General features: G+C 34.8%; 1 protein-coding gene across 5 annotated transcripts in view; it reads left to right on the forward strand.

Moving 5' to 3' along the window:
* LOC145690570 (carbohydrate sulfotransferase 6-like) overlaps positions 1-27,587 on the forward strand; it is a 464,276-nt gene that overhangs the window by 240,088 nt on the left and 196,601 nt on the right. For all 5 annotated transcript variants that reach the window (XM_081765591.1, XM_081765593.1, XM_081765592.1 and 2 more), the window contains one exon: positions 23,696-23,931. In XM_081765591.1, coding sequence (XP_081621717.1) covers positions 23,696-23,931 — 236 coding nt within the window. The remainder of the gene's footprint in view (positions 1-23,695; positions 23,932-27,587) is intronic.

The raw sequence follows: 27,587 nt of genomic DNA on the forward strand, positions 1-27,587 counted from the left end.
GCAAAAAGGCAGTGCACTCTTTGGTTAAAAATACAATAATTTAAAATTATCATTAACTTTAATTTAATAGAATATATAAAACATCCAGGATTGTAATTGTAATAATGTCTCCCCTTGAACTGAGATCACATGAGCGCTGATAACAACTATAGCAAATATGTAAAAGACGTGTGTGAATTGACCACCCGCCACATTGAAATTTTGACTCGGAACCGAAGCCAAATATTCAGGTCCGTATTTACATAAGTGCTATTCTGTGCTCGAGCACAGGGCGGCAGAATTTAATAGGCTGCAAAATTTTGGATTTTTTAAGATTCACAATAAAGTAATATTTAAAACTAGCAACCCGCAAGTCCCGCGCAAGCGTTAGAAAATATCTTAATGTGTTTAATTCGCTCTACTTACAGTAGTTACTAATTAGCTAGTTTATCTGATTATTTTTTAAAAAGTCATCTTTTCCCACCCTCACCCCAAGGGTTGAGGATGAACTTGAGCACAATGAAAACTAATACCGTTAAACTCAGCGACCTCGAAAACTATGTATTCAACAATAATATCTGTCGCTTTCGATTACTTTTAAAATCTCGCCCCCTCCCTGGGGAATGGAGTATGACCTTAAAATTGAATTGGATTAAAACTGTCACTATTCATCTCATCGACCCCAAAAACTATGAATTCAATTCTAATATTGGTCGTTTTCAATTATTTTACAAATGTTATTCTTATGAGGACTTTGCACCCCCATATCTCAGCTCAAGTGTGACCTAGGAACCTGGAACAGTCATTTGGATCATTTTTCTTAGAGCTCTAAAACATATTAAAATTTCATGTTTCAATCTATTATGGTTCTCGAGTTGAAAAGCGCTGCAGACAGACAGACAGACAAACAGCTTATTGTATCATTATTATGGATGATATTAAACCATTGCTGACGGTGAATAATGTAAACAGTTATTTTTCTTATCAGTTACTACCAATAACTTGGTGTCTCAGTGATGGATGTCAGCCAATCCCAGCTTCAAAATCATGCCCCCATTAGATCTCTAGTAGGCTACTCTCTCTCTAGAAATTATTAAAATGTGTTTTCTCCGGACAGTAAATTAAAACCCACATGAATAAGTTATATGCCAGTATTCAGAGAATGTGTCCTCAATGAATGAGTGGTTAAGCTCATTGCTTTGTAATCAAAGAATCTAGGGTTTGATTCACAGTGCGGACACAAGAGGTTCGGATCTTAAGTTAAGCTGTAGCTTGGAAAGTCATCATCACCCCATGGAAGGCAATGGCACTATCAATGGGCTCACCTTGCCCAATGACCTTCGGGTCAAACACATATCTTTGGACAGAATACCACATCGTAATCATCATTGAGAGAATGAGGCCATTAAAAATTACGTTATAACTTTTGTAACTTCTAATACCTAAACTGCTACTTAACAAGAGCTAGTATATTTGCAAAATCGCGGCTTGTTTCCTTGTTTCAGACATAAGTTTGTATGGGAGGGGGCGGCAAATTATGTAGAGCACAGGGGGCGCACATTATGTAAATACGAACCTGCAAACGTTCGCTTTTCGTTTTTAACTGATTGTTTTGAATAATAAATCGTTGTTTCCAAAAAGATAGAGATATATACAAAATTAAGTTAGGGGGCCAACTTTACACTGCCCCCCACTATCAAATTTCGATTCAAAACCGAAATCAATCGCACGTTTTTTTGTTTGTTATCGATTCTTTTGAAGAAAAAACCGTTTGTTTCAAAAACCTTGAAGAGATATTTATAAAATAAAGTTGGGGACAACTTTACACTGGCCCCCACTTTCAAATTTTGTTTTTAAAACCGACGCCAGTCGTTTGTTTCCCGTTTGTTATTGATTGTCTTGAAGAAAAAATAGTTTGTTTCGATAAACGTACTGAGATATTTACAAGCTGGGGTGTAGTTAATTTTTAAATTGGGGTGTAGCTAACTTTACTCTCGACTCTCACATTTCAATTTTGATTAAAAATCCAAGTCAATCGTTTGTTTTTCGTTTCTTATTGATTTTTTTTAAGAAAAAATAGTTTCCTTCAAAAATTATGAAGAGATATTTACTCTTTCACTGTCCTTCCACTAGTTTTAAATTTTGATCCAAACTCGGAGCCAATCGTTTGTTATTGATTGTTTTGAAGAAAAAATCTATTTCGAAAATCATAAAGATATATTTACAAAACAAATATGGATTATAATCAAATTTACCCTGGTCTCTCTACTTACAAATTTCGATTGAAAACTAAAATCAATCGTTTGTTTTTATTTTTTTTTTTTAAAAAAAAAGTTTATTTCGAAAGCCATAAGTAGTTTTTACTCCCCACTCACCAGAGAATAGAAATGCAACTATACACTGGCCTCAAAATCAAATTTTGATTAGAAAATGAACCTAATCGTTTGTTTTTTCTTTATTATTTATTGTTCTGAAGAAAACATCTTTATTTTTAAAAACAGAAATAGATTTATAAATTAAATTTCGAATGTGGCAAGTCACCTTGGTCTCTTTACATACAAATTTCGATTGGAAACCAAAATCAATTGTTTGATATGGATTTGTTGACTATTTTGAAGAAAGGTAGTTTGTTTCGATAAACATAGGATATAATTACGAAATAAAGCTGTTGAAGGTGTTTCTTTCTCGATCGTTGGTGATTGTTTTGAAGAAGAAATCGAAAAACAAAAACAGATATTTACAGAATACATTTGATGAACCACTTTACATTGCTTATTCTACTTCTAAATTTTGATTGAAAACTAAAGTCAAGTTTGTTTTTCGTTTATTGTCGATTAGTTTGAGAGAAATAGTTTGTTTCGAAAAATATTAAGAGCCATCTACAAAATAAAGTTGCGTGGGAGAACTTCATACTAGTCTTTTAAATTTCAAATTTAAATTAAAAAAAAAAAACTCAATCATTTGTTTTTTGCTTGTTATTGACTGTTTTGAAGAAAAATCGATAGGAATTGAAATATTTTGATAATAAAGTTGGGGTCATCTTCACGCTTGACCTGCACTACAAATGGTATCAGGACATTTGCGGTACTGTTCAAAACTTTCCCTTAGACAGTGGGACATTTGCGGTACAGACCGTGGAACGTGCGCCAAAAACATCCATTTCACCCCACGTTAGTCTAAATTAGAATGAATATAATAATAAGGGAGGTACGTAGGAGGAGATGGAACAGCCTAATATTATGTCATTCATTTTAATCGGCTGATTTTGGTAAGTTATGGATATATATGAGGAGATCACACGGACTACCTAATGGAAATTATCAAAATAATCAAAACCTCGAAGAAGAAACGAAGGGCTATTCATCAGTTTTCACTACAGACTATGGAAATTTCAAGAACGAAACTTGGGGGAAACAAATATTGTCCCTTAGATCTTCTGCTTCTTACCAAGAAGAGCTAGTAAGACGTATCAGGAACTTTTCAGTTTGGTGAAGGCTAATACTAATGACTGGAATCTGAAATTAATCGAATTTGGATTTCGAAATAACATTTCGAAGAACACTACCCCAGCAGGAAACGCATAGTAGTCTCTGTAATTTTCATTTTAATCAGTGTTCGTGGAGGAAGGTTAAGGAATTTGAACTTATAAATGACTAAATAATCAGTTCCAGAGGTGAGGTGAGGATCTGCCTCAGAACGTGTTCTGCCCTAGCATTATATGTTACTGTTCATGTGTTTATCTCTAATGTACTAATTGAATTCTATTATAAATGAAAATAATACTAATTCATTTACGTTAATTTTAATTGCAAACTTTAATTTTGTCTTTGTCTCTTATACTTATTCTGACCAAAAATTCCTAAATATACTCACAATGTACAACTGTGCACAAAATGAGTGACTTGTGATAAATCACTCTGCAGGGAAGTTGCTCTTGGAAAAATAATAATTCCGTAATACTTTCGAGTAATTAGAAATGAAATAGTTTAGCAGAATATGTTCACTGGCAAATAGTTATTGGAAACCTGTTAATGAAACCTACAAAACAAAACAAAACAATATATATGATGATGAGTTAATAATGAAAGAAAATTTTTAGTCTGCTTTAGTGTGCAAAAAAAAAAGCCCCTAGCCCCCTGAAAAAGTCATATTATTCTCCCCTAGAACAACTTACTGGCTACATCAATATTATAAAATTTGGTCTTTGTATAGCAATTGATACTGTGTGCTTATCCTCTAACTGAACAATATCCTCTCTTAACTTGGAGAATAAGAAGTTATTTCGATTGTACCGCAAATGTCGCAGTACCGCAACTGTCGATACCGCAATATATATATATATATATATATATATAGATAGATAGATAGATAGGTAGGTAGATATGCGTACGCTACTGAACTAAATAATATTAACTGAAAGTAGCACATGGTAGTGCAATACATTTTATTGCTATAAAAGTTGAAAAACGGAAAAGGCCAATAATTGTAATAATAATAATAATTACACGACACAGATTCTATAAGAAACCAGTACTGTATTTCTTACTTTCTTTTAAACTTTGAAACTAAGAAGTGAAACACTACAGCGAATACATATTAGATAATAACGCTTTTAAATTTCTTTATATATTACAAATTGAGAAGAAAGAGAGTAATACTATTTGATGCAACAAAGATTGAATAAAAATAGTGCTTCATTCTCCTTTTATATATTAAACAAGTAAGTGTCACGTGTACACCACTTGATGGTGTTTGGTTTTAATGGCGTGATATTTTTTCAATTATTATTGAAATCATAAGCGGTTAAAATTTATATCACTTCTGGTTTTACTAGAGATACTATAGTAGAGATGCAATATGTTCTTGGGATTCTTAACACGTTCAGTGTGGCAGAGTAAAACCAGTTTGGATCTTAGTGCTATACGAGTCACCGTGTGTCTCGTTGAAGGTTTGTCCGTCGATGCTAGTAATGTTAAAAATCTGTGCAAATGAAAATACCACAAACGCACAGATGTAATACAATGCATACAATGGCACCGCAAATAAATAAGATATCACACGAGCCACCGGTGACTCATAACGCAGCGAACTTGATTACAGATCCCCGGTTCTTACTATATAATACTGTTTTCATTTTATGACGATCAACGTTGGAACCGGACTTTTATCATTTTTGTTACATGTAGAGCAATATCGAAACCTTGAAGTCGTGGCGGAATTCTACGACTTTCGGTTTGAGTGGATACTTCAGGATGGAAATTATTGTATTCTCCAGACGTTTAATCGATTGCAAGAATTGCTTCTATTTATTACCGGTTTAACTCTGTAGAGATCAGCGTTAAATCCGGAAGTAGTTAGATTACAGTGGAGAGGAATATATTTTTGGAACGCTTAATTGATTACAGAAAACCGCTTCTCGATATCTAAGTATTACAGTTTTTGTCTATGGCAATCAATGTTATAACTGGAAGTGAATGATTTCTGTCACTTCCGGTTTGAACAGAGGGTTGAGAGAGAAAATGGTAATTATGTTTAGAACACTTAATCGATTTTTAAGAAACTGCTATCACGATCTGTTATCGTTTCTGCTCCATGTATATTTATTTTGAAACCAGAAGTTGTTTTGGAATTTAAACGCATTACGTCTCCATCTTTAGCTCTGCTACTACCCAAAGTGTCTGAATTCTACAACGATTCTTCCTTCTCATTTTATAATGTATAAAGCTATTATAGAGCATTGCGTAATTATTCAATCTGTATTCGTTGTAGTTTTGTATTCGTTTCAATTCTCATTTTCAAAGTTTAGGATAAAATAATGAAATACTGGTTCATTATCAAATCTGTATACTTCCCAGATATTATTATTACTGTTATTACTCTTGTCCTTTTCTCAATTTTTAAAGCAATAAAATGTATTGCATTATCATAAAATATACGCTCCTTTCAAAGAATATTATTCTGTTCAGTAGCGTACGCAAGGGGAGGGATTTCAGAGTTTGAAATCCAATTTGAGCAAGATGTTATGTAAAAGAAGTAAAAGATATATAAACACTTTAAATTATATAAACTTGGGAGTCTGAACCCCCTCCCTCTCCGTGACGAATTCCTGCTTGTGCTACTGATTTTTTTCTTTTTTTTTTCTGCTTTCTGCTTGGAATGAAATGTGGAGGTACAGGGCAAGTGTGTGAAGATTATCACCAGCTTCATTATTAAAATATGCTTAATGCTTCTCGATTTTTCTTCAAAACAATCAATAACGAAAGCAAATAAATGACCGAGTTTGGTTTTGAATCGAAATTTGAAATTTTAAAGACTAGTGTGAAGTTGGCTCACCCAACACTATGTTGTAAAGACACATAATATTTTTCCAAAGAAACTATTTTATCTTCAAACCAATCAATAAGAAAAAAAAATAATAATAATGATTGGCATGAGTTTTGAATTGAAATTTAAAAGTAGAATAAGTATGAATTTGACCATCAAATGTATCCTGTAAATATCTATTTCGTTCTCAAACAATTAAGAACTAACGAAAAATAAACCATATTCATTAACTCTATTTCGTAAATATATCCTTATGTTTATCGAAACAAGCCACTTTCCTTCAAAATGATCAAAAACGAACCGATATAAAGAAGTTGATTTTGGTTCTGAATCAAATTTTGTAAGGGAACGAACCAAGCTAAATTTGGCCTCATTCCAGCTTTATTTAAATATATCCTTATGAGTTTGCAAACAAACATTTCTTTCCTTTAAAATCGATCAATCACAAATGATTGACTTCAGGTTTGGATTTAAATTGAAAAGTAGGGGGGAGGGCAGTGAAAGTGTAAATCTGTCTTAATAATTTTCGAAATAAACTATTTCTTTCAATAGAATCAGTAACAACTGAAAAACAAACAATTGGCTTCGATTTCGAATCAAAATTTGAAAGTGAGGGTTGGTGTGAAGTTAGGCTCAGCTTTATTTTTTTAAATATCTCTCAAAGTTTTTCGAAACAAACTATTTTTTCTTCAAAATAATCAAAAACAAAAGATTGATTTTGGTTTCGAATCGAAATTTGAAAGTAAGAGGATCAGTGTGAATTCCCCCCCCCCCCCGCAACTTTGTATATATATCTCTTTATGTTTATCGAAACAAACGATTTTTTCCTGAACAGTCAACAACAAACAAAAAACAAACGATCTATTATAGTTTCAAGTTGAAATTTGAAAGACCTGGGGATTGTGGGACTTCACACACATATATGAAAGTGGTCTCTTGGCACAAGTATCAAGTATGATTAACTGGTCAGACAAGAAAAATCTGTCTACGTAATTCTCTACATCTTCTCCCTAATGCTAGTATTTTTTATTGCTTTTGTGGCAATATAATTGTATTTTTTTCATATTTAAGCGATTGAAATCTATTTTTAATTTCGTAAGAAAACATTGTGTGGCACGTTTAATTCATGTTCGACATGAGGAAAATTTATCTATTGTGTATCGTTATATTGTAGTTTATCTGCTGTGCAAGGTTGGCAGCCTTGCTCCGCATTTAGACCACAAAAACACAATGTTGCAAATTAAGTAGAACGTAATAAAACATCAATTGGGCAATAACATTATTCATGTGACGATTTAAAGGAACCGTATGGTGAATTTTCTCATGTCAATTAGGAATTCGTGTTCCTAAATTGAATGTCACCATTAACTTACACTTGGTTTCAAGTATTTGATTTAAAACACTGGTCAAATGACAATGAAGTTTTCAGGCAGGAGATTGTGACATTGAATTCTGCAAATAGACCACAAGCAGTTTTAATTATTGTGTGTGTATTATTAAGCATGTTAACGAAAGTATTGAAGTAAAAATTGCCGTGTACAATCTCACCCTAAAGATAAATATATTTCAAACCTTATTTTCCTTAAACGTTTATGGAGAATTAGATTATTCCGGGTTTTGGCGAAATCTGTTTTTTTCCTTTTTTTTTCCTTATATAGACCACTTTTCTTGGTTTATAAAAAATATATTCATATTAAATGCTCAATTAGGATGGAAAACCTATTTTAATAGCCAATAATACCACATTAAACAATTACAGATACACAAAAGTTAAAATCAGAAATTTTTAAAATCCGATTTTTTTTTTCTTTTTCAGTTTTCCTTTAATGACCGAACATCATTCTTGACTAACATGTTGACTTTTTTGTCCCAAAAATGCAAACCTTTTTTTATTTGAAAGTTGATAATATAGTTGACGAAGATTAAAATAACCATTTCAGCTCTTTAATGCCTATAGAACATCAATATTCTAAAGATAAAACACTTTTCTTTGTGATTTGCATAGTCGGCAAATAGACCACTTTGGGATATATTTTTCTCAGTTGATAATACACTTTTGCAATGAAACACTAGTCTGCTTTTACTTTTTTGGTTAATACCACGCAATTATTTATTTATCCATCCATCCATCCATCTCTCTCTCTCTCTCTCTCTCTCTCTCTATATATATATATATATATATATATATATATATATATATATAAAAAATGAACACACAATTATTTTACTTTCAAGTGAGGACAGAGAACACACATTAACTACAATGTATGAAAAGCAGATTCAAGTGATAAAAATTTATCTTTTAATTGTAGTGTGTGTCCTTAAAATTCTTCAGTAACATATCTGCATTTTTTCAGTTACAGGATAATGACAACGTCAATTGGTTTCACGACTATTTCTGGCCTTTGTTTTAACACCACGATTTCTGGCCACAGAGGGAGCCGAAATAGGTAGTAGAAGTAAAAACCTTAACAGGAAAGACAGTTTGAGCGCATGGCTAGGTTTTGATTCTGAATTAGGTACTCCATAGCAGAAATTAGTAACTACTTTCTCCTATATAGCTTCAACTTCAGCACAAAATGGGGTATACTTCACGTCATGACTTCTCACAAACGTTTGTACTCAATAGCCATCAAAGAACGCGGTACCTTAGTGGTAGAGATGCGAAGGTTTCCTGGTTCGATCCCAAGCCATGTGAATTTATCATCTCACTTAGCCTACTGTAGGTTTTCTCAATCTGGGGGGTCGCGAGAGGGTTTCATGAGGGTCGCGAAGATAAATGGAAGAGATAATTAGAATCTAATGCCTGAAAATATTTTAATTATTATTTTGAATTTTGTTCGATGGGAATATTTTTATTTTTATCTATATTGTTAAAAACAAATAAAACACAGTTCTGGCCAGAGCAGAATGAAATATATTAAAAACTATACTTACAATGTGTTACAGTTTCAAGGACCTAACGTCCTCTTCATCAGACACAAACACTGAGAAAAGACGGGTGACAGCAGATCTTATATACATGAGAAAGTGAAAGGCCACGCCCCTTCTTCTCTCTCATTGGTCGGAGGGAACCAATGAGGATAAAGTCAATTCCGCGCAAACAGAAAAATATAATGAGCCCTTTCACTTTTTTTAACAGTTTTTTAATGAGATGACATACAAAGAAAGTAAATAACAAATAGAAAATATTAAATAAGAAAAAAATAACTAAATATATATATAAATATATAAATTTAAATAAATAAATAAATATTACTAGCCTATATGCACTTTTCTTGTTCCTTTTCTATCACATCCAACAATTTCTCCCATTGCTCGTGTATATTCATACCGCTTGTCCAATTCATTAGGTTCTCCTCTTGTTCTCTCTTTATTCTTCTAGCCTCTTTCCACTTTCTAATAATCTTCCTCTTCTCTCTCTCTAAACCTCTAGCTCCCTCCCAGTCTATTTTATGTCCCGTTTCCTTCACATGTTTGTATATAGCGTTATTATCTCTTTTCAGTCTAACATCATCCTTATGTTGTTTTAATCTGTCCATAAGCCTTTTCCCCGTCTCCCCTATGTATTTCATGTCACACTCACTACACTTCACTTCATATATCACTCCTTCTTCCTGCTCCTCTATATGATTTTCCTTCCTTTTCCTTTTCTTCCTTATGCACTTCAACAAAGTTTCTCCTCCTTTTCTATAAGTCTTCACACCACCTTTTCTTAATAACTTCTTCAGCACTTCGGTCTTTCCGCCTATGCTCTGAATGCCATACCACTTCTTGTCTTCCTCTTCTTTCCTATCCATATTATCTTCTTTTCTCTTTCTCCTAAACTGCTCTATCCTATATCCAGTATTGTTCAATTGTTTGTAGAATTTTTCCAAATCTTTTTTCTTTCCCTCTTCCTCGCTGTTGATGTTTTCTATCTTCCTTTCCATGTTCCTAATGAAATTCTTCTTAGTTGCTTTGTCTACATCACTTCTCCAGTGGCAATAAATACCTGCCCAACACGGTTTCTGATACCAACTAGTAGTCACTTTCTCACCTTGCTTCTCTATCTTCATATCCATGAAATTGATAGAGTTATTTTCTTCAACTTCTAATTCTAACCTTATGCCTTTCTCTTGGTCTTCTATACTTTCAACATATTTCTCCAGTTGATTTCTATTCCCTGTCCATATGCCTAAACAATCATCAACATACCTGCAAAAGAACAGTAACTTTCCTCCTGCTTGTTCTGTCACTTTTTTCTCCCACTTGTTCATTACTATTTCCGCTAGAACTGGACTCAGTTTGGATCCAATGCTTAAACCTTCTTTTATCTTCACTAGTCTTTCTCCAATTATGCAATAGCTATTTTCCCACAAAGTCTTAAGCGCTCTTATGACTTTCTCTTTTTTCCACTGACTTATAACTTTCCCTTCCATCTCCTCTTCTATTGCCTTTATGACATAATCCCTTCTTATACTGGTGAACATGGCTTTAACATCTACACTAAACATTAACACCTTCTCCTGATTCCACTTAATCTCATCTATCCTCTTCCTCAATTCTTCCGTGTTCTTCACTCTGCATGTCTTTTGTCCTTCTCTGATTTCGCCCATTATCTCTCTTAATTTCTCCTCTAGTGGTTCAAAATAGTTACCTCTGCAGTCCAGTACTGGTCTTAGCTTCACGTCCTTCTTATGTATTTTAGGAAAACTTTTCATTACAGGAATCCTTCCTTTTTCGTTGATCATCTTTTTAATCCCCGCCTTTTTCCCTTCTTGTACTATCTTTTTCAACACTTCATCTTTCATGTCCTTGTTACCGACTTCCTCATATGTCTGATCACATAACTCCCCTAGCTTCTCCTGGTACCATCCTTTCTCCATTACTACCAACGCGCCTCCTTTGTCCGCCTGTTCCACTACGATATCCTTTCTTTTCCTTAATCTTTTCAGTCCTTCCTTCTCTTCTTTCCTTAAGTTACTCTCCTTCTTGTTCATATTCTGCCTAACAATCGACAATGCTTTTTTCCTTATTCTCTCTCTCTCGTCCTTATCCTTTATGTCTACAATGGCTTGTTCTACTGTGTACACCAATTCCTTCTTGTCCACTTCTTCCTCTTTAACCTTAAATTTATGTCCTAGACTTAAGCACTTCTCCTCTTCTTCCGATAAAACTATGTCACCTATCACTACCACTCTGTTCCTATTATCCTTTTCTTCTCTCCAACCTAACAATCTTCCTTTGTTGGCTAATCTGGTATTAACTTTTTCTTCAAAACTCCTTTCCCATTCTCTTAGATCTCTTATCACTGCTTCTCTCATAAAAATACTGACACCGTCCTTTATATGTCCCATAAGTTGGTTAGACACTTTCTCACTTGTTTTCACTTCCTTACTTCTTTTCCTTATGACGTCCCAGATTACTTCTTTTTCAATTATCTTAACTAGTTTCTTGAACCTCACTGATTCACACAATAATCCTTTCTTTCTCACTCGTAGACCTTTTGAAGAAAAAGTTAATACCAGATTAGCCAACAAAGGAAGATTGTTAGGTTGGAGAGAAGAAAAGGATAATAGGAACAGAGTGGTAGTGATAGGTGACATAGTTTTATCGGAAGAAGAGGAGAAGTGCTTAAGTCTAGGACATAAATTTAAGGTTAAAGAGGAAGAAGTGGATAAGAAGGAATTGGTGTACACAGTAGAACAAGCCATTGTAGACATAAAGGATAAGGACGAGAGAGAGAGAATAAGGAAAAAAGCATTGTCGATTGTTAGGCAGAATATGAACAAGAAGGAGAGTAACTTAAGGAAAGAAGAGAAGGAAGGACTGAAAAGATTAAGGAAAAGAAAGGATATCGTAGTGGAACAGGCGGACAAAGGAGGCGCGTTGGTAGTAATGGAGAAAGGATGGTACCAGGAGAAGCTAGGGGAGTTATGTGATCAGACATATGAGGAAGTCGGTAACAAGGACATGAAAGATGAAGTGTTGAAAAAGATAGTACAAGAAGGGAAAAAGGCGGGGATTAAAAAGATGATCAACGAAAAAGGAAGGATTCCTGTAATGAAAAGTTTTCCTAAAATACATAAGAAGGACGTGAAGCTAAGACCAGTACTGGACTGCAGAGGTAACTATTTTGAACCACTAGAGGAGAAATTAAGAGAGATAATGGACGAAATCAGAGAAGGACAAAAGACATGCAGAGTGAAGAACACGGAAGAATTGAGGAAGAGGATAGATGAGATTAAGTGGAATCAGGAGAAGGTGTTAATGTTTAGTGTAGATGTTAAAGCCATGTTCACCAGTATAAGAAGGGATTATGTCATAAAGGCAATAGAAGAGGAGATGGAAGGGAAAGTTATAAGTCAGTGGAAAAAAGAGAAAGTCATAAGAGCGCTTAAGACTTTGTGGGAAAATAGCTATTGCATAATTGGAGAAAGACTAGTGAAGATAAAAGAAGGTTTAAGCATTGGATCCAAACTGAGTCCAGTTCTAGCGGAAATAGTAATGAACAAGTGGGAGAAAAAAGTGACAGAACAAGCAGGAGGAAAGTTACTGTTCTTTTGCAGGTATGTTGATGATTGTTTAGGCATATGGACAGGGAATAGAAATCAACTGGAGAAATATGTTGAAAGTATAGAAGACCAAGAGAAAGGCATAAGGTTAGAATTAGAAGTTGAAGAAAATAACTCTATCAATTTCATGGATATGAAGATAGAGAAGCAAGGTGAGAAAGTGACTACTAGTTGGTATCAGAAACCGTGTTGGGCAGGTATTTATTGCCACTGGAGAAGTGATGTAGACAAAGCAACTAAGAAGAATTTCATTAGGAACATGGAAAGGAAGATAGAAAACATCAACAGCGAGGAAGAGGGAAAGAAAAAAGATTTGGAAAAATTCTACAAACAATTGAACAATACTGGATATAGGATAGAGCAGTTTAGGAGAAAGAGAAAAGAAGATAATATGGATAGGAAAGAAGAGGAAGACAAGAAGTGGTATGGCATTCAGAGCATAGGCGAAAAGACCGAAGTGCTGAAGAAGTTATTAAGAAAAGGTGGTGTGAAGACTTATAGAAAAGGAGGAGAAATTTTGTTGAAGTGCATAAGGAAGAAAAGGAAAAGGAAGGAAAATCATATAGAGGAGCAGGAAGAAGGAGTGATATATGAAGTGAAGTGTAGTGAGTGTGACATGAAATACATAGGGGAGACGGGGAAAAGGCTTATGGACAGATTAAAACAACATAAGGATGATGTTAGACTGAAAAGAGATAATAACGCTATATACAAACATGTGAAGGAAACGGGACATAAAATAGACTGGGAGGGAGCTAGGGGTTTAGAGAGAGAGAAGAGGAAGATTATTAGAAAGTGGAAAGAGGCTAGAAGAATAAAGAGAGAACAAGAGGAGAACCTAATGAATTGGACAAGCGGTATGAATATACACGAGCAATGGGAGAAATTGTTGGATGTGATAGAAAAGGAACAAGAAAAGTGCATATAGGCTAGTAATATTTATTTATTTATTTAAATTTATATATTTATATATATATTTAGTTATTTTTTTCTTATTTAATATTTTCTATTTGTTATTTACTTTCTTTGTATGTCATCTCATTAAAAAACTGTTAAAAAAAGTGAAAGGGCTCATTATATTTTTCTGTTTGCGCGGAATTGACTTTATCCTCATTGGTTCCCTCCGACCAATGAGAGAGAAGAAGGGGCGTGGCCTTTCACTTTCTCATGTATATAAGATCTGCTGTCACCCGTCTTTTCTCAGTGTTTGTGTCTGATGAAGAGGACGTTAGGTCCTTGAAACTGTAACACATTGTAAGTATAGTTTTTAATATATTTCATTCTGCTCTGGTCAGAACTGTGTTTTATTTGTTACTCTACTTATCCAGAGCCATGGAGTTTGTTTATTATGTTAAAAACAACAAACAATAGCTCTACTAAACATTTTCAGCAGGCGCGCAGTTGTTTAAAAATCAATTTAAATGAAAGCGGTACGATATGAAACTAATGAGAACTGCATATTGTAACGCCCCTTTCCATCCGGCCAGACCGGATACAATTCGAACCGAGAGTTTTTCAGAAATAATAATTACAATAATAAATTATTTAAAAAAAAAACTGTCAATTCGAACTAAGTAAGTCAAGCCTAATAAAAGGGTCTTGCAGGACGGATCAGATCACCTCACTTAATTCTCTAAGTCGGAGTTTTGATCCAATATTTCCTATTGATAACAGAAAATATAGAAAAAAAAAGCAAAATTAAACAAATAAATACCCAAAAATTCGAATAATCAATAACAACATTATTGAAACAACTTTGTGGCAGTGTATGTGTACTATTGCGTTAGAATAATACAGATACACATTAAGAACAATATAATAATGTGGCAACTCTGTTGATATAGAAGAGTCTAAAGACTGATTTTTAATAATTCAAATTTCTTTGGCAAATATATGCGAAGTTTTGATTTTTAACAATAAATCTCCTATTCTTTTCGTTACAGCAATTACTAGAATCCTTGACTTCCCTTTCCAAAGAATATTTCCCACTCTGCATTCGTTTTCTAGATAATCAAGAATTAATATTACGTCGAAAATCAGGTAATTCATAAATTACAAAGATTCGAGAATAAAGTCAATTCAATTAAATTCCTACAATTGTACTAATAAGATTAAATTACGTAATTTCAAAAGTCTGTACGAGATAATCTAAATCAGTTTTCTCTATACAAATTCTCTGCTATTCCTTAAATGACAAAAATGAGTAGAACCAGATCTCAATTTAATATTTTTACTAACCTAGGGTTTAACTGTTGAAGAAAAGAACATTCAAAAGGCATAACTTTACGAGTCCAAGTAACTCTGATTACCAAACATACACTTTCGTGAAAAAAATACACCTGAAAAAGATTCGCTGGAAATATTGGATACTCAAACTTTCCACGATGAAGATTCGCTTTCAATCACGGCAAAAATTCGTTCACGTAAATCCGGTTAAATTGTAATCCATGAAAATCACCATACGAACGATAATAATTCGGAGCGAAAAAAAATAGGATTCCTAACCACAACAGCGAGAGGCGATAACACAACCCCAAATGCACACAATTAAACGTGACACAATTACTTTTATCTGTAAATGAAAAATTTCAAGTCACCTCAATCAAATAACATGGGCTTTGTTACCTTTAATAATGTAGCAGTTACACATTCAACTGGGCTCCTTCGTCCGGACTTTCCTAACCATTAACAAGAGTTAATTTGGTTGCTCAATGCCAGACGGAAGTTTCCCCGTAATTTGACTCGCTTTTCACAAAAGAAACTATCCACAAGCAACCGATTTCCAAGAACAAGAGATGGAAATCTTATGCAATAAATTGGTTCTTCTAAAACCATTCAACAAGGAAAAGTGAACCCACTTTAAACTGGCAAAAAATAGAGCAAATCAATAATGAAGCTCATGGATGAAAACTTTCACTGTGGGCATTAAAACTTCACAGAACCACGTCACAAATGCAAAAATAATTCAAAAAGACATTAGCAATTGGAATATCCACGATTAGATACTCTGAATTCACTCTTCAACGGGTATAAAATAGGTCCCCCGAGAATGTTCCTTGATCCGGCTTTTTTCTCAATCTTAGAAATTGCCGTTTTTAACAAATTAACTTCACGAAATTTAAGCACAAAAACTAGGCATATCATCTCGTAATATAAGCACTTGCAAAACTGCTTTTTTGTCTTCACTGGCACTAACAACCAAACACTCGTGAACTTTCCCCTTAGAATCACTACCAACGAGGCACATTCAAACTACAACGAAGAGACAGAAAGGCAATCCGTTCGTTTCTGTCAGATCCAACAAGGCAACAGTCCGCGAGCAACGAGAAGCTCGCTGCCACGTAGCTTTCCTCGAGCGAAAAGCCACGTCCCCAATCACGCAATTCTTTTCTTGCTTCAGCAGTTTAACCCTTTGAGTAGTTCAAACATTCATTTTACAATTTCTTCTTTTTTTTTTTTTTTTTTTAAAAAAAAAATCTAGAAAGAGAAATATCAAATCGGATGAAATAGATTTACAGTTCAATTTTGAGAATAAACAGCATCAACCTGAATAATAAAAATAATAATTATTTTACATATATATTTTTCTTTCGTTTTTCTTCCAACATTCTTGAACGAATCCATTTTTCCTGGATTCCAGGATCCATAAGAACGATGGGTCGTTCCAATATGAAATACCAGAAAAATACAAATGCAACATATTACAATTCATATTAAATGCATATGTAATGAAAAACATAATGCATATTAAAATTGAAAGCATGGTGTGAGATACCTGAGCATGGTTGTGATTTCACTAGTGCGGCAGTGTCCGGTTCAATTTCCGTGACGCACATCATCAAGTCATTTAAAATACTCTATAACTTTTTTCTTTTTTGACAAATGTACAAATTTTTTAATCAAAATTTGAAATCGCTTTAGTTTTTCATCATATGACCCAAAATTAAGGGAGTTACGAAGTTTTAAAATTTTCAAACGGCCTTCACTTTGAAAAAGTATGACAGATCAGATTCGATATTTGTAATATGAATGAACAGACCAATTTACTTTTAATCCATTCTCTTTTAGGAAAGTTATTTTATCCACTGTATATGAGAAATGGATTCTACTATTATAGAAATAGACGGATATTGTGAGATCTCCGTAATAAGTACATTAAAAATTCCGTAGAAACTTTCTACAAACCAGAAATTAAAGGGGGGTCTATGACAAGAGAATGTGATAAAATGGGGGTCGTGATAGGAATTAGATTAAGAAGCACTGGCCTACTGGGTATATTCGTGGGACGTAAAACTGGAAGCTTCATTTCATTCAGTGACCAGCTAATTGAAACTAGTTTGGTACCATTACTGTATTTTCGTCTCTGTTTATCTCTTGATTTAAGTGTTAACTCATGAGTTCAAAATGCTTCAATGAATCTGTAAATTTTCAGATCGAGCACTACTAACGAAACTTTATTAATTATATCAGTTGCATACATTTCATGACTAATATAAAAAGTTTACAAGTGTTTCTATTCGTTAAAGAAGCAACAGTGAGCGCAAAAGATTATGATAAAATCATTATTGTTAAAATGTGAAAGTAGTTCGATATAGTACTCAAGAAATCCCAGAAAGCTTATGGACATGTGCGTTCAATTGATTCTTGTGCGGAATTTTGATTATTTTCAGTTTGATAAATGTTTTTTCTCAAGGGTAAATTTCCTCGTACTCCCCCGTGAATGCATTATCAATCAAATCTATGACTATCTTGCATACCAGAAATTAGCATTTTACTATCTGATCATTGTGATTTTATATCGTGGGTATATTTGTTAAGTATGGATAAAGTTCTCTTAAGATCTGTTCGTGCACTGAACATGAGGTGGTTAATTAGTACATTTACTCAGACTGGAAATAAATATTTTTACGTACTAAATACAATAAATATAACAACTGTCTTCTTGTGCTTATACGTGGACCATGCATTCAAATTTTGAAAGACCATCAAAACTTAATGAGTAGTGTCGCTTCTAGGTACTAATTGTTGTGTGGTGCTAAGAAGACTAACATTCATATATGTGGTATATGGTTTAGCAAATTCGATGCGTTGACTTCATTACTAAGTAACATTTCAGTAATGCATGTTACGTACTTCGTTGTAGATTCTTGCAATATAAGCTATATTATGATTTTGTTCTTAGATATTACAATTTATCTAAATTGATTACTCTTTAAAGAAGCCTTATATTCTCTTACTTTTTAATTTTCGTTTTATTAATAGTGTCGTACACACACGAAAAACATGCATACTTTCTTAAAGCCGTTTCCGTACTGAGCATCGAAGAGAGTATTCCCTGAACCAGCCGATGAAATGCAAATATGGCAATCAATAACAGACCGAAATTTAGTTACAAATTTCGACTAGTTAGAATCAGCACATAAGTGAAAGGAAGTGTTGTCCATAATCAGCTAAGCTCTTAAGCACAATAATAGAAAAAAAGATGCCAGGGAATGCCCATTTGATTTGATTTTGGATTTGGTGTCCCTTTTAGCAGTGAATATATATGAAACATGGACCTTCAGCTTAACGTGAAATTCGAACTACATGAGGTCCCGCTGGGAATCGAACCCGGTCTCCCATGTCAAAAGCTTGTACGCTAACCATTTAGCCACGAGGAAGCTCCAAAAGGGATGTCCATTTTTGCAGTTACTGTGTAACTGCGGGGACGTAAATATTGTCTTTTAGGAGCAAGGAAAACGGATATGTGAAAAGATAAATGTCATATGTGAAGACCAAGTTTTACTGAAAAGAAGGATGAGAAAGTGCGCGAAGCGTTTAATCGGAACCGCAAGAAATGTGCACGGAAAGCCAGTCGGAAATTGAGTATACCGAAGTCTATGAGATTCTAAGAAAACAATTAAAATTGTAGCCGTACGTAAAATTTGCATGTGATACAACAACTAAAGCCTAGTGATCTGACCAAGCGCCTGATATTCTGCTATAGCTTGTTGATTAAGATAATTTGCGAGACGGGTCATGCCACTGTACCTTTCCTTGATGCCAGATACATCTTCGTTTGAAAAGGACTGTGTTTACATCCCTCCACTTCACAATACTTCAAATCGTCTTTCATATTGTCACTCAAGAAATGCTTCAGAAGGTTTGGTAAGAGGAAGAGTACAGACTGGATATCTCTAGTTTAGCATATGGGGTGTAAATTCTTTGAGTTCTTTTGTAACTTCACGAGCTTATACTACAAACGTCATTGTTTCAAGTGGGATGTATGCTTTTTCTTTAGAGTTGGTGAATATGTAAATGTACGACTAATTATTTGTGCACACCCTGTGTTGCGAGTCCAGAAATTAAGTTAAAGGTTGCAGTTTGTTACACATGGTGCTGGTACAGTAGAGACTACTAACAAAACAGTGACTCATAATTGATGAATATTGCATAGTCTCTGAATCAAACAGCTTTGCTATATATTTGACGAGATTGTTATTTTTCTCAACCAGTCCTTTCTCAGCAATTTTGAAAATATATATTTGTGTATATTTGCAACTTAAAACGAAATCCTGTTTTCACGTGTTAACGTTGCACTTAATAATGCTATTACAACGTTATCATTTGAAATGGTAATGAAGAGAAAAGCGTTTTTCTATTTGTTTCATGTCCGGTTTTGATGTCAGTACAATCCACATCAAATAATCGTGAACACTCACTTATCTTTATCAATGTCTGTACTCTTAGCCGAAAGCGGAATTAAAAATGAAATAAATGCGATTGGTTTTCAGAATAGACTTTTTGAAGAGAGGTAGGTGGCAGCTGTTATCGAAACAAGAGTGTACAATAACGCGTAACGAATGTATTTAACACGCATCACAGTAAATTAGCAAGTCCTGTTCTTAACACAGTAATTTCGATTTCATATATGCGAGTAACATTATTATAACTTACCAATAACAAATGTAATTAGCGCACATTGCGTCAAGTTTATTTCAATACATTCTATTACGATACTATTGAATAACACGAAAGAAAATTTACCTAGTCAAAGATTCCTTCTCAAATACTTATACGGTAGATTAACAGTCTCAAATTCCTACGTTTTTAATTTCTGTGATAAGTTCAGTTTGAAAACGGGTTCGTACACCAAAATGGTTTCTGTGACATATTCATCTTCTGGCTACTTGAATTTAATAAATAGAAGGTTTACCTGAATGTCAACGAATACTCAATAGTCCCAATCATAACTAGGTTTTTCCCAAAACTATTTCTTTTCACTTTTAAATTGAAAATTCTTTATTATTTTGGTAATTAGGGGCTTCGGGATCGTAAAGTGTACTTCACCTCATCGCTCTTTTCTTTGTATATCTTAGTGCACCCTCGTGCCCTCTCGGGAGGCTAGTAACATTCGTACTAATAAACATAAATTTAGTATTTCAGTTCTTTATTATTTTAGTACCTAAATTCCTTCATCATTAAGATAAAGATGTTTTTGCTCACATTAATTACGAGGGGGAGTCAAATGAAAACCATAATTATTTTTTTAAATATAATGTATTGGTTACACAGAGTACAGAAGTAAATCACTTTTCAACATAGTCCCCTCCTCGTTCAATGCAAGTCCGCCAGCGCTTCGGAAGAGTCTGAATACCTGCAGAAAAAAAAGTCTTTTGGGCAACGGCGCAACCACTCGTGCACCGCGTTGCGTACCTCTTCATCGGAGTGGAACTTCCTGCCGCCCATTGCTTCTTTGAGCGGACCAAACAGATGGAAATCGCTCGGTGCGAGGTCTGGCGAGTAAGGGGGATGTGGGAGGCATTCAAATTTCAGGTCTGTGATAGTCGCAACCGTTGCACGCGCCGTATGGGGCCGTGCATTGTCGTGTTGCAGCAGCACACCGGCTGACAGCAATCCATGTCGTTTCGTTTTGATGGCAGGCCGGAGATGATTTTTTAGGAGGTCCGAGTACGTAGCACTCGTCACAGAGGTTCCTCGTGGCGTGTAGTGTTCCAAGATGATGCCCTTTTCGTCCCAAAAGAGGGTCAGCATAACCTTCCCTGCAGACGGCTGTGTCCGAAACTTTTTGGGTTTCGGTGATGAGGAGTGGCGCCACTCCTTGCTCGCTCGCTTTGTTTCAGGCTGATGGTAATGCACCGATGTTTCGTCATCAGTGACGATTCGTGACAGGAAGGCATTACCGTCACGTTCAGCACGCCACAAAAGGTCTTCGCACGTTGCTCCTCGCTGGTGCATGTGGCTAGTGGGGCTGCCATTTTGGAACTGTTGTTGCGCCGGTGTTTATGCATCTGCCGGCTGCTGCCAGCTAGGAGACATCCGGCATACTATCGTAAACAGGCATGCCAACTTACAGCTCACTGGCGCCATATGCGGATTTTTATTTCTACTTTTATGGTTTTCAGTTGATTTACCCTCGTAATTACACTGCTGTATTTTGGAACAAACTTATTTATTTCTCTCATTCACGTAGTTTAAAATGGCGTTCTTGCCGGTTCTGTCGACCACAGGTGAGTTAACATGTTCACGTGTTAAACCCTATCGTAATGTTTATAATTCAATTTAATTGTTAAAATAGTATATATAGAATGTGTGTATGTATGTATGTTAAACAATGTCACATTAAACAATTAACAAATATAAGCACTATTTAAATTTTATTACAAATTTCCCTAGGTTAAGTTAGTTTCACTGTGTATATTATATTTATATTACATTTTATGTTTATTACATTGTTGCCTGACAATTAACGCATATATATATATATATATATATATATATATATATATATATATTTACATGGTAATACTTACTTTAGAGCAAATGAAATTTAATAAATAAGAAAGAAGAAGAAGCTTTAAAAGAAATAATCATGAGATATGTACAGTGTTCGAAACATTAAACAAGTCTTGTATAATTTCTTTAAGTACAACAATACCTAGTTGTATGTTACATTAATGCCAAAAATATATTAGCATCGTTGGTTCTCGTAAACCAAGAATGTTCAAATTCGACTCTCCTTTCATGAACTCCATCTTGGACTTATTAAATTGTTAAAATACCTTATTCGGCGCTGGGCATTAGTAGGCTTCCGCTTTTATTCGAGATAATGCACTGTATCCCATTTTTATTTCACTACCATTCATAATTACTAATATTTATGCCAAAATATATTAGCAGTTTGCATGCCTATGATACATCATTTATCATGATCGCCTGCCTCCTTCTATGAGTTTTAAACAAATTCTTCAAATGATATATATATTGTCGTATGTATCATAAGTAAAATTATTATAAAACTCAAATAACATAAACTAAATTGCCAGTAAGTACACTTTTATACCGGTAACCTACCTCGCTATATAGTGCAAAAGGTAAACAAAACTAACATCAACAATACATGTACATACGAACAACCATCTACTTCAATGACACAACTTGATGAAAAGCAGGTCATAACATTTTCCACAAAACTAACATAAACAATGCACACACACACACACACACACACACACATATATATATATATATATATATATATATATATATATGAACACTTATTTACTTTAATAGTACAGCTTGATGAAAAGCGAGCCGTAACAAGTATGTGTGTTTTGTATGAACTCTTTTGTATTTTTTGTTTGTCCTTCAAATGCGTCATGATATTCAATAATTCAATAATTTACACTTATGATTTTCTTCCGGGATGAGATAAATTTCCACCGTTGGTAAAAATTTCGACGTAGTTTATCTAAAGCCATGTTTCCAAAACAGAAATGAGTTAATCATGGATACTATTATGTCTATTTCTGTTATGTCTTTCACATATAATATGATATATATATAGTCTTCTTTGAAAGAGTAGATCTTACATAATTGAAAAAAGAGAAAAAAGATACCTGAATATTCCGTTTAAACAAGTTTTCCGCGTGTGTGAATTGTGGAGTAGGTGGTGCTATGGAATGACGTGGTATTCTTCTTTTGATATGTGAGGTCCCGAATTTAGGACTGAGCATCTATTAACTGCACTATGTTTGTCATTGTTGGTTGCACAGAATCTTGGCTTTTAATTTACAAATCCTACGTATAGTAGTGGTTATATGCTTACTTCTGTCTTCCGTTCATGATGTACATTCTGAGTACAAGTATTATTTGAACCCTTTAGAGACTGGCATTGCATAGAAACACACAGGCTATAGTTTCGTTGAGGATAGTTGTGGTATATATAAACACATATGAATGCAGAGTGGAAACTTCAGTTCCATTTGCCAATTAATCATGCAATACACAATCATAGGCTTGGGTGGCTTATACGGAGTTCATTTTATTTATTGTCGCTGGAGAAACACTGATAGCCATCCCTAAAGGATTAAATATGGTAAAATAAATACTTGACTACTTTGCTTTATGTTGATCGTTGATTTGGAGTTTCACGTACTGGTTAGCACTAAGCCAATATGAGACGTTGACGTCCAGTTTAACGTGGGACTCCAACCATGAACTACCATTGGGAATGGACTGTAAATCTCTCGCTCTGAATGTGCATATGCTAACCACGTAGTTACCAGGGAGCTCTATTTCTTTTCTTCAGATTCCATTTATTCTGTTTAGTGTGAGAACTAGAAAGCTTTTTTTATATTTTTAAATTATGTAATTCTACTTCTTACTATTAAAGGCAGAAAGACGTTATTGCTTCTTCAGCAATAGTTTGAAAGTTACTTGCAAATCCTATTTCCTGTGTAAGTCACCATCAACTATTGAACTTATATTTTGCTGTTGCATTAAATTTAATAGTAGCGTGCTCAAGTTGTTATATTTATTTATTTATTTTTCAGCAAATTGGAAGACCTAGTTATGGAGAAAGGTGGTTATCCTGTCAGAAATGTAATAATCACCACATGGCGATCTGGTTCTACTTTTCTTGGTGATGTATTGAATAGTCATCCAGGGAATTACTACCATTATGAGCCTTTGTTGAATTTCAATATTATTCAAGTAAGGGGAGAACCATTAGCTACACCAGCAATAAAAGCCCTGCGTCAGCTTTTAATGTGCAACTACACTGGTCTTGGTAAGAATGTTGTAAATATTGAATATAAAGTATGTAAAACTTTGTCTCAGATAACCTCTTGGTCGTTACTCAAATCCTTTTTTCATTGTTTTTGTTAGCCAATGTACTGAAGTCTTCGGAAGTGGCATGATTACTTGTAATAATTGTAATGTGTGGGTAAATAAGATAAAAATAAAACAATATTAAAAGGAGAAAAAACAAAATGAACAAAGAAACAAAGATTTTACATTTACATATATTGTGATCAACTGAAAGCCGTTTGTAGACAATATTTGCGAAAGTACTTACGGTGTTGAATTATTCTTTATATACAATATAAAGGCGTCCATGCTGAGTGTGCCATAGCATTTGTGCTTCAGAAGAATTCATGATATGCGTTCAAACATTTGCCCAATTTTGTAAGTAATCTCCGAATGCCTTCCATGAAAAATTTGGAAGGTTGCCATTCGAGTCATTGATAGACGGGTTTTAATTTGTAATCTGAGTACAATTTCAGACCTTTGAAAACCTTCTTTAGGGAATCAAAACGAGCAACGTTGGCACAGTAGTGGAGTGCGTACCTCTGGTACGTGGAGTCCCTGGTTCGGTTTCCGGCTAAATTTGTGGTAGACAACATTGTATCCGTGGGTTTTCGCGGGATACTCCCGTTTCCTCTCATAGTTTCATCCTACCAATTCTTCTATCATCGTTCACTTTCCTTAATCATCCGTTTCCCTTAACCTAAAGGGTATAATCGTGGGAAGCTAACGTGAAATATTTCATTTTGTTTAGGGAACCAAAGATGTAAGAGATACAAGGCGAAAGGTCAGTGCGTTAAGAGGGTGACGCAAGATTTTCGTGTTGAATCTTCGTCACAAGGCCTGAACGTTGCATGCAGCATGGAGATGGGATTATCATTAACCAGAAATTAACAAGTGAGGTCTGTGTTTTTAATTTATGTGTCAGTCGCACAGTAGAGTCCGGCATTATTATTATTTCTGGTTCCTTGAAGTCAAACCTGATTGGTGCATGATAATCAGAGAAGACAGAACCATGACTTTTTTTGCAGACGTCTGTAATTCTTGCGTCATCGAGATTAGTGTTTCCATTCCGTACTGAAAATTTTGAACTTGGTCCAAATGCTGGAACTAAATTCATCTGCAACAACAATATACGAGAAGAAGTCACCCCTCTCTTTCTTTTGTTCCGCCGCCAACACCCTAGAAATCAACTGCGCTTACATTTCGTAATACTCCTAATGTTTCACAATCTTCTGTTCGGGTATGGATTGAATCCTTAGGCGTCGGCTGTAGATTGAATCTTGATTTTCACTGAAAGGGTTGTGGATACGGAACGCTGCATGATCTTCTCGGAACGAAGAAATACACGAAACCGTTATTTCTGCTGTAGATGAACAGGGATATATGCCACTACAACTACATATTCCTTCAATTTATCATATTGTAGTTCTGATCTATTCCTGAAAGTTGTTCTATTTCAAAGATTTATTATGATGCTAATTCCTTTTTAAAGGTTTATATTCTCTTGCTTTATGAAATTAACCAGTCAATTATGAATGACTTGAGGGCGAAAATTTTGATGTTGAGTCGTCTATTTAGAATTTATTTTGTGTATAAGAATCAGTAATTTCGCATGCTAATTTCGTAACTTCTACAAAGAACGTTTTAAATTCCCGACGATTTGTCTAAGATTATCATCTTTTAAAAGTATTTCTATGGACTTCACGCGCAAAACTTCCTCCCACTTTGTTCATTCCACCATTCAATTCAATTCTCATCTTCACCGTCTCCTTTAGCCTAGCCGGCATAAGCGTGGAACGTAAAACTAAAAAATGCCAATGTCATGCCCTCGATAAGAATAGTGGACTTTGAACCACGTACCAAGCTGGTAATCCGCTTTCTCAACTACTGATTGTGTTCGATGTGATGACCACGTTCCTGAATGATCGCCCGGCAGTGTAGGTTCCACTATAAAAAATATTGCGTAGAATCGGGAGGAGAGTGTCTTGTCGTACCTCTTTGCAACTTTTCCAAGACCCTGCACGGTACAGGGACGGCATCGAGCAAGTGCCTGTTTGATGAACCAAACTCGCAGTAATCCATTGGTGATTTGTCTGGGTCTTTCACGGGGATGAACATGAAGGGGATTTTCGGATCTTCGTCTTTGCCTTTTTGCATAGAACGCCTGGGATTATCAACCTCTGTGACTGGAAGCATTGTTCATATGGATTCACGAAATTCTCCTGGAAGTAAGCTCCATTGGTTTCGGTGTTGGAAGGTACCTCAATGAGTAGTACCGTTGCCCAACTGCACTGTTCGCCAGCATCAGAAATCCGTTGGAAGTCTGTCAATCGCACTGTAGCACAATGTCAGAAATTATCTATTTGACTATAGAAAATGGATTTAACTGTGCTGGTCTCTTCTAGGTAGAGCTATTCCTAATCTAGAATAGACATCCATTTTCACTTGTCCCCTGCGAGGGATGTTCCATACAGTTCTCTGTTGTTTGTAAGCCTCGCCTGTGAGACGGCGTCTGCGTTTTGACATGCATGCCATGCGAGGTTCTTCCGGAACCGTGCCTTTTCAGATACCATGTGGTATGTTCAAACTTCTCTGCGTCGAGGATTTGTCCTGCTTCACTGCTTTCCTACTGGCGTGCATTATAGTTGGGGTTCCATCGGTATGGGGGCATGTTCTCTTCAATCTCCAGCCGACCGTGTACCACAGGGGCTTGTTAGGGACATCGTTGAATGATGAGACTCACACAACCTGTGCTCACTATTTTAATCTTTTTGCCATGTTTCACTGTTGCTGAGTGGCTATGATGAGTGATATTAAGTCCACTGATGAAGTCCTTTCAAAAATCTCCCTCGTTTAGCTACACCTAATGCTGATACCACATCAGACCCTAGTATAGCCAGCAATATGTCGGAACATAATAGTTGTTAAATACATCGTTTGGAAGAACCAGTGAAAGTTGACTTGTTTTTATCGTGGGCAGCCTTCTGTACTATTTATATATATATTTTTCCTTTTTCAAATAATTACGTAATTTCGAAAACAGTAGTTCACTGTATGCAGTATCCGTTTTCTTTCGTTTTATTTTAGAATGTGTGTTGATCATGTTTGTATAGACCTGGGAAGAGTCGGAAGTGGCCTAATACGCTTTGTCATCACCAATGAACTACTGGAAGGGCTTGTGTAATATATGAGATGTTTGTCTTTATTTTTGGAGGAATTTAATTTGAATTTTTTGAAATCTCATTCTTTGTGGCTGGTAAGCTATTTGTGATCTTTGGAAAGAGAAATAAGGATGATTATGATATTATATTATATTATTCCTCACTTTGCACATTATTCTGGTATCCATCCAAATTTGGAGGCTTCTTCCATAACTGCTTTTATTTCACTATTTTTTCTTCCTGGATCTTTTCTCATCATATTTCTCTTCCCATATTACTTTGTACTTCATCCTGCCATCTGTTTCTTTGTTGCCTTTGGTCGTTTTCTGTAATTTTAATATGTAAAACACTTTTAAGTACGTCTTCCCCATTATTTCTAGATGTCCATAAATCATAGTTTATTTTTTCTTTTTCTTTTTACTTCTTGGGTATAGTATTGGTGAAGTTTACTCCTTATTCTTTCGTTTCATATTTG

The sequence above is a fragment of the Thermobia domestica genome, chromosome 7, assembly GCF_964235325.1.
Source record: "Thermobia domestica chromosome 7, izTheDome1.hap1.1, whole genome shotgun sequence".
Taxonomy (NCBI): domain Eukaryota; kingdom Metazoa; phylum Arthropoda; class Insecta; order Zygentoma; family Lepismatidae; genus Thermobia; species Thermobia domestica.